At 37.2% G+C, this 9218-nt stretch overlaps 1 protein-coding gene across 1 annotated transcript in view; it reads right to left on the reverse strand.

Annotated features, from left to right (window-relative positions):
• Positions 1 to 4914: 4914 nt before the first annotated feature.
• Positions 4915 to 9218, reverse strand: part of ELMOD2 (ELMO/CED-12 domain containing 2) — a gene marked incomplete at its 5' end in the record, with an annotated part of 6121 nt that continues 1817 nt past the window's right edge. Inside the window, 5 exons of the mRNA XM_009874223.1 lie at positions 4915 to 5186; positions 5595 to 5728; positions 6916 to 6984; positions 7586 to 7719; positions 8606 to 8735. Coding sequence (XP_009872525.1) covers positions 5029 to 5186; positions 5595 to 5728; positions 6916 to 6984; positions 7586 to 7719; positions 8606 to 8735 — 625 coding nt within the window. The remainder of the gene's footprint in view (positions 5187 to 5594; positions 5729 to 6915; positions 6985 to 7585; positions 7720 to 8605; positions 8736 to 9218) is intronic.

Raw genomic sequence — 9218 nt, forward strand, 5'->3', positions numbered from 1 at the left:
TAACTTTGCTGTGGTCCTCAGTATCTTAGTTTAAGTTTCCTGAATAGCTGCTTTCTCAGCCTGTTTTCTAAAAGAACTGGTATTTGCATAACTGACCAACCTGACGTTTGAGGTTTGGAGGACTGGGATGTTTCGGTAGTGCAGGGCCTCTTCTATGCTTCTGAAGAAATAAAAACTGCTCCAGGTGAGACCTTGGGTAGTTCTCCTGTAGTAGCACTTCAGTGTCAAAATTCGGGAGTACAAACAAAGGCTACCTGGGAAATACAAATGGAACTGAAAAAAAACAATACGGCTTGTATGGAGATGAACTAATGGTGGAAAATAGAGTGAGGGAGTGTTAAAGGTCACAACCCACATAAGTTCATAATGTGTGTCAAACTTGGACTTTGCTATTGCAAAATTTCCTGTTACAACAGATGGAAGATTTCAAGTGGACTTGTGTAAGCATGTTTTTTCATGGTATCTGACTAATTCTGAGAGTTAAAAGCAAGCACTTTTGTATGGATCTCTCAGATTTAAATCTTATTCCTGTGTTCTGGTGTTTAAGGTTCATATCTTAAGACAATGATTTAAAAACTAGTAAACGTGTGTGAGCCAGCTGGCCTTTGTTCCAGCTGTGGTTTTCCAGTTCAGCTTTCATACACACAGAGGTTCTGCTGCCAACCATTTCAATGCTATAGCGTTATTGCTAATAATGCCTTTGCTAGGCACAAACACAGGCCCAGTACAAGAACCAGAGACCTCTAAACACGTTAATGGAGCTGGAGAGGGAAAGGGGGGGGGGAAAAACAGGAAAAAAAACCACAAAAACCTGACTATACCACACAACCACAAAAAAGCCTTCACCAATCCCCCCCAAAAAGGAGATAGGATAAAGCTTTCTCTTGTATCACAGTGCATGAACTGAAACAATGGCTAACGGGAAATTGTTACATTTTCTAGCAGGCCATAACACAATAATGTTGACAGTGTTTTAGAATAACTCGTTCTTTATTCGCTACCATTGTAAACATCTCTATTACACAGACATCACAGTTTACGTTATTGCTTTTATATTGTGGTAAGCAGAAATTTCTATTAGTATGCAGCTATCTAAGCACAGTGTGATAAGAAGAAACTGCCCACAAGCTGTCGGGCTGTTTGGTGTTTCTTTTTTCCTTAGCTAGAGAAAGAAAATACAAAGACCCGCACAAGACATGTCAGTCTACAGATTGATCACCATTGTACTACAGCAACACAAAACAAGTATGAAGAGAGAAACTTAACAGGTTACATCTTTACCACGTGTTCTCTAGCAGTATTTTCAAAAATACCGACTCCTGAACTCCCACCTAACTAAATACAAAATTTCTCACCATGGTAATTCTTAAAAACAAGGCTAACCAATATTTTCTGAAAAGTTGGCTATTTAAAGCAGGATGGAAAATCTGGAAAGCAAATGCGTGGGGCTTTGTGTGTATGTAATTTTTTGTTTGCATTTTTGTTTTGTTTTTCAAAGAGTGAAAATCCAGAACTATTTATTTGAAGTGCTTAAATTGGGCCCTTTTCCTGATGCCCTTGAAGACAAAATGCCCTGTTCTTTACACTGCTGTATCAGATGACACAAGTACAACTGGTTTAAAAACATTCTCGGTTTCTTTCTTCCTCAGTAGCACTGTCTTCAACTTGCCTTCCAACCAGGTTGGTTACTTATGAGGCAACGTGTTTACTTACTGAAAGACTAGATTTTACTTTTGCTTGTGCAAAACTTCTCTTCCAATTAATTTGTTCGTGGAGTGGCACAATGTTTTAATCGTACACTGAACAACAAAAGCGGAGGTAGTTGGTTAAAGAGTTTTAACAAGAACAAAAAAAATCAGAGAACCACCTTGTCTTCAGTTTTAGATTTTTTTTCTTTCTAAAACTGCTATTGCATATAAGCTTTCACATAGTGAATGCTTTAAAGAGGCCGCAAGTTAGAAAACTAACAGTACTTGCAAATTCTAGTAAGATAATACATACTTCCAAACAGGACAGTTAATAAATAACAAGAGAATTTACTGAGAGTTTAAGACTCTTGGAATTAAACAAGAGCAACAAATTACGATATTAAACAAATTGATCACATCAACTTGCAGAAAGGTGGCCTACCTCCACTGTGAATCTTCCATAACCTTAGGATTGTTGCCCTACAACAGCAAAACATTGTTCTTCCCTTTGCTAAACATAATTTTACCTTTGTCCATATATTTTCTAGCTACCACCATAATACAACTAGCCGACCGCTGGTGCAAAACAGGGACACCCAGTACTAGTCTACATATACAGTGTGACTCCTAGAAAGAAGGATGGGGCTACTCCACCGGACAAAACTACATGCAAACTCTAACTGTTTACTGGGCAGGTGTACTGGAGCCTAACAAACATTAAAAAAACACTCACCTACTTACTACATGCAAACTAATGCATTCCTATATATCTCACTCATCTCATGATGGTTGGGTTTACTTTTTTTCACTTTTTTCCCCTTGTATACTGCCGAAGTTTGTTCCCAGCTCAGGCTTTATTTGTTAGTGCTTTTTTTTTAAAAAAAAAGATGCATCTCACATTGGGTTCAATCTACGTTCTACACTAAAATGTCTTAGGTGTGTAACAGGAAATGTGAAACTTGATGGTTAGGCTTTAAATGCCTCAGCAGTAGTTCAGTGTCAGTCTGCAAGTGAACAAGGATATAAGATTATTTTTGCAACTGTTCGGGGAAAAAAAAAAAAAAAAGAAATGGCAGAGCTACCACACGGGGGAGTGTTTGAGATGGATGGCTCAAGTAATTTTGTTACTTGCTAGCAAGTATTGGGGTGACTTCTGAAATTGCAAAAGACAGTCTCCTGTTCCTTGCAAAGGGGATTTGCAAACAAACATGACATAAGCTGGGACTAGAAACTATCAGACAACTAACCTCTCAGCCACTGGGAAAGAGGCTGCTTTCTTGCTCCTTCCTCAGATTTTAGGAAGGGCCAGAATATACGAGGGTCAGAGAAACAGAGCTCCACCGTGGGACCTGAACCCCAGGACACTGGCCGCAGGATCTCATATTTTTTCATGGTGAGATCTGCAGGACCCAAGTGCTTGGGAGCAGCAGAAGCGCTAGGTTTCCTGCAGTCAGTTCTGTGTCTGACCTCGTCACCTGAGCTGTTCAGCTCACAAGCTATAGCATAACTGTAAACACTCTTCCCCACAAGCATCCTCACATTAGGAGGTGTTGTGGGTTTTTTTTAGTAGAATAGCATTAACCCAACACAGATGAGATGAACCTGCTCCACTCTGCATGTGTTAAACGTGAGAATTGGTTAACTCGCCCATACCTAAGGTATCCAAAGACAGAACTGCGTTACCTCTTAGATATATACTGTCTACCCCAATCATGAGTTCTCCCACAAGTAAGAGATCACCAACATTTAAGGGATCACGAGCAAGTGGGTGGATGCAGAGCAAGAAGTCACTAGTTACACAACAGAGACTCACAGAATGACTGAGGTGGGAAGACACCTCTGGAGACCACCTAGGCCAAGCCCCGGCCCAAAGCCAGGTCACCGAAAGCAGGCTGCTTTGGCCCATGTCCCTTTGAGTTTTGATGACCTCCAAAGAGACAAAGTGTTTGTTACATATTATAATAATACATTTAGTATTTATGTAGTGTAACGTCTCTCATTATAAAAAAGGGTTTCTTTCTTTTTGTGTTGTTTTTGTATTCTTCAGGCATTTATTCATGATTAGTCATTGACTAGAAGTTAAGTAATTTACCTGAGATGATTAAAAAACGAAAAAAAAGCTTGAAAACTTCTAGTAGTGTACAAATTTTGTGCCGCTGTGTGCTATTTCGATATATACTGAAAGAGTCTTTTCCAAGTAACTCAAGCTTCTAAGGCTATGATCTGGTTACAGAATAAAATAAACACTGATTGAATAAAGCAGAAGGCACTTCTTTAACAGTAGGCTTTAGAAAATGAAGTGATGGTCATACCAATCTGTTTAAAGTTGCTTTAAGCAACCATTAGTCATAATACAGATATGAAGTCTTATTGACTAGATTGTCTGAGGATGCCAAGACTAAGGACCATGTTGCAGTTACATCCCTTCTGTAGAAAAAATATCTTTGTTAGAGACTCGGGTGAATTTATTTTCACAAAATAGGGACTGCAACTGCAAGAAAGGTTTTCAATGAGTGAACTTTATAAAAGGGCTACATTAAACCTTTTGTATTCCCATTACTGCTAAAAAAGGGCTGATAACAAAGTCAAGCAACCTGAGCAGCTGAAGTCAGGTTAGAAAGAATTTTTACATTTTTACAGTAGGAATATTTTTAGGAGTACCTTTAGTCTGAGGATATGATCCTCACACTGATTATTTGTGTTTCTTTTTGTCTATTTGCAAACTAAGCTTTTTCCAAGCACGGGGAATTTGCTCGTGCAAAGCGACAGATAAAAATACTTCCTTACCCAGAAGTAATTTCTGTTACATATATCAGTATGTTCATTGGTTAAGCCTCTTTGCCAAAATCATAAATACATCCCCTAAACAAAAATTTAACATTGATGAGTGAACGATCACCTCATGTAGAGAACAAGAACACAAAAAGTCTAAACCCAGATTAATTTCAACTAAAAAAAGTTATTAAAAGGCAATGGTCAAACCTATTCATGGAAAATATGATGCAGCATAAATACCTGCTTCATGCTCTTGCATTAGGAAGTATATAAAAAAGACTGTGACAGTGATCCGGAGGCTCTTGAGCTTTATAGGTTGCTTTTTGTGTTGGTCTGTTGGTTGTTTTTTGTTTTGTTTTTAAAAAGCTGTCCTTTGGAGAATAGCATATAAAGACCTGTAAACAAGAGATTGATTGTCCAAGCTTTCTTAACTGAATTTTGATTATTTTCCTTTTTAAATGTAAAAAAGGACGTTCTATTGTTGAACAGTTTCTGGTGAAATATGCAGAACTTCCATCCAAATGCATTCCTTTTTTGATGCAGAATCTCATAGATTGCAGAGGAGTTACGGTTTCTTTTTATTTTGTAAGGTTAGGATCACGTTACAATCCAGCAGAAGTCCCTTAATTTTTTCATGGAATTTCTCTCTGTACTGGTTGAAGTGCATGATGCTTTCTGGTTCTTCTTCAAACCAGAACTTGTCAAACTCATAAACCAGATAACCTGTGAAGAAAATAAAATAGAGATCTGCAAAAATGACCTCCCCAATTTTCTGCCTTGATCTAGCTAGACCTAGAATGATCCTTTAGAGTCTGTTCAATCCCTTAAAATGGGGACTGTCCCACTTGCTCAACAGCAAGCTTTTAGACACTGTAATAATGGATAAATAGATAAATCTGCAGATACTGAGTTTTCAGACTGCAGTCTCTAATATACAGAAAGCCACCCAAATTTATCCTTTAAATATACAATCCTGTAGCACAGTGTTGAAGCATTTCCAGATCTGATCCAGAAGATTAACAGCTTGCTCTGGCTAACTAGAAAAGAGTAGACACGCATGCCAAAAGAACCTAAACTCTATACTGTAGGTCTCCCCTGATAGTCTGTACTAAAGAACCTACAGATACTTACAGTAAAACTGATGGAAGTGCTCCAGCTGCGGCAATCCAGAGACCACGTTGTACAGATGAGACTTCAAAGCACCATTCTTAAGTAAGCTGTATGCCATTTCTGTCAGGTTGATTCCAACTATTGCATAAGAGTATCTGCAAAACCAATCGCAGGTCACAGTTTAGCTTTTAGATCAAAGGACTTAAAGGTTTCCCTGAAACAGTCTACATGAGGAAAACAGTCAGGGTCGATTTTCCCTACGATGCTTGTTGACAAGCTGACTCTAGCCTAGAGACCACTCTTTCAATTCCCTGGTGCATCCAACCATATAAAGTTATTTAAAAACGCTAGTTTGCTCTACTAGTATGGCAAATGCCTCCACTAGGTGATAATGAGATCATAAGGCAAATCAACGTGGTTAATTTGTTCATCTGGAATCATTAAATCTGATTAAGAATTGGATATAAAAAATGTTGTTACGGTATAAATCGAATGGCCATCTCAACCTGTTCTTCAAGCTGAAAAAAAAAATCTGGTTTTCTGTTGCATGGTATGGAACGCACCACAACATATATTCTTAAAGCACTGTTTAATGTTTCAGGAGGAAGAAAAAAATTTATTACTTTTTGTCACTGATAAGGGCCTCAATGTACAATGACCTCACTGTACAAGGTAATAAATATTATTTACAATGTACAATGTACAATGACCTCATTGTACAAGGTAATAAATATTATTTACAATTCAAGTCATGAAAGTTTCCCATTCTTGGTAGGTGACTGAGTTAACTGAGGATTAGATGGATCAGATAACGTACACAGGTTTACCTTTCCTCTGTACGTAACCTGGTGTGAAAGTGTACTTCCCTGTAAAATGAACTAAACGTTTTAATACACAAAATGAGGTTAAAGTTCAACAACAACAAAACATGTATTTGTAGATAGTTATTACAGCAAAAAGGGACCTTAAGAGATAATCTATACCATCTCAATACAAGGTCAGTAACAAAGCGAAAAATAATTGTTTGTTTCTAAATCTAATCTAAGCCTATTGCAAATAAAGCTGACTATGATGTTAAAGGTGTTCACTGTGTTAACGAAAGCCAGTATTTTCCAACAACTCTGTTCCGAAAAGGAAAAAAAAAAAAAAAGAGCTGCACTTAGTTCCCACCCTGAAACTGATTTGTGTGTTCAGTTTCTCACGCCTTTCGAATTTAGCCCTTTTTTTATCCTTTAATGGAAAAAAACAAAAATATTTTCTGTTTATTTTCAGGACCCTACTTGGTAATCTTCACATGAGCTCTTACACAGAAGAAGCCAGAAAAAGTCATATAGTGACTTACCCCAGCTTTGGGTGATTGGAACGGGAAAGGATCTGACGAGCTTCATCGGTGTAATGCTTACTAAAATACCTGTCAGTTTAAAACAGGATCTTCCATTATTTTTTAAGTTCATATAAAAAAATAGTAATGTGTATAACATCACAATATGTAGCTCTGAACTAAAGCTGAGTGCTACTCTGTACTGAAAAATGGCAAACAATGAAAACCAAGGAATAGGTAGCATTAAATTATCTTAATTAAATTATATTCAGCATAGACTAATACAGTAAAAAAAATAAAAAGTCATTGCGATTTTTAAGTCAAATATTAAGTTCAGCCAAGCAAAGTTCTGCAAACCTGTTTATTTTTCATTACAGTAATTAATGCAGAAATGCTAAAAGCTTCTGTAAAATTCTCTTCTAAGTTACAGTCTGTCAAATCTATTGCATGACAACAAAAACATAAGGTGTCTTGGGCAACTTTCTGTTCCTCTCCTCGCATGTTGGCCTCTACCCAACCACCCATTTACAGATGTGCAGCTGCTAGAAATGTTGACTTATTTAGAAAATATTGGCTTTTTCACTGTACAGAAGCTTTTTTGCTTCTATATTAGAAATAGCACCAACTACAGAAAACACATAGATATGGAAAAATTAGTTACAACAGAAATGAAATGCTGCTTTTCACTTACACTAAATTCACTAACCCCAGCAGGCCCATTCCTCTGAAGTCTGTTTTGGGATCATCACCTTGGAAGCCGATGTCGCACCACTGCTTGGTGATCCTGGCCTTCAGATTCTCGTGGGGCATCAGCAAATTCCAGAGCTGCACGAATATGCTTCCATGTTAGGCACAGCTGGCAAAGCATTCCCGGGCGCATAATTCAGAACACTTGCCTCCTGCATGTTAGAAACCCATCACCAAGGACTAGGATGCAATCTGCACGCTGTTCTTTTCTCTTAGTGGCAAACGACTGAATTTAGCATTAAACATGATAATTTTCCTTTGTGGAAAAAGACATATCAGTACTAATGAAACAAAGACTCGTTTCACTTCGGAAATTAATTTCTGCATCATTTTCTGACAGGACAGCTATAAACTGAAATATGAATTCTCAGTGAATGCCTACTTCACATGTCAGTGTTGGGACTTGCCGAGCAAGCTGAGCTAACTTTGAAAGGCTGAGAAAATGACATGTTAATGTATTTGCATAGTAGAAGCTATTTTAGAAAGCCTCAAACATTATATTATTTGCTTGCTATTATTATCTAAAATACATTACTCGTAGTTTTTATCTTCCAGCACTCCTCTGACGTTGACTGGGATGCAGTAATAAGGAAACACTAGTGTCTTCTTTTTGCTTAGCAGTTATTGGTTTACAAAGTTAGACATGTGCATAATGTTAAATATCTTTTTAGTTACAATCCTTCAGTGACCCCTTAGAAAATTATTTTACTACTTAGGTGTTGTCGTGTCTCATTTCACACAAAATAATCCCAGTGTAAGTAACTCTACAGTGTACTAACTGAGTTTGCTTTGATGTTGTAATTTAATGTGTCACTTCTGTGACAGTGTAGCAGTTCACAAGTAGAAAAGAGCTTTAAATAGGCCAGCTGCTAAGAATGCTATTGGCAAAATAAGTTTATTCAAGCAGCGGGATTTGGAGAGGAAAAACAAATAAAATGGCTTTTGTACGTAAAAGACTTTTCACCTCAATTAACTGTTCCTCATGTTCTTCATTCTCTGAGTCATATGGGACCTTCCTCAGATTTTCCACATTCAAATACAGCTTTTTATAACCTGATATCTGCAGTAAGGATATATGCAGATTTTTCTTAAACCTGAAACAATAACAAAACACCACACAGAAACTATAAAAGAGGCATAGTTAGCCACAAATTCTTGCTTGAACTACCCGATAAGACCTTTCTTATGTCAGTGCAATGTAAATGCTAGAATTATGAAGGGCTTTATATTTATCTGCCAAACTAGATCATACTGGATAAGTATACTGCTATATGGGTCTTAGTTCTACTTAAAAAAAAGCGCTCTAGCCAGTTCCAGTGCTACAGTCAGACCCTATTTACTTAAATTATGGAAGAAAAAAATATTTAGCTTAAGTCTGTGATGACACAAGGGAATTCCATATATCATCCTGACCTGTGTACCTTCAACTACCCCTGGTTTTTTTGTAAGTTTTAAAAGTGAAACTTAGTCAGAAATACTTATAGTTTCAAAAAAAGCATTTAATTAAACTTTAAGAGTTTTTTTCTCTCAGTTGCTCTTAATTACTTGTGCAGATGAATGCAAACATTAATCAGGCA

The sequence above is a fragment of the Apaloderma vittatum genome, unplaced genomic scaffold, assembly GCF_000703405.1.
Source record: "Apaloderma vittatum isolate BGI_N311 unplaced genomic scaffold, ASM70340v1 scaffold3618, whole genome shotgun sequence".
NCBI lineage: Eukaryota > Metazoa > Chordata > Aves > Trogoniformes > Trogonidae > Apaloderma > Apaloderma vittatum.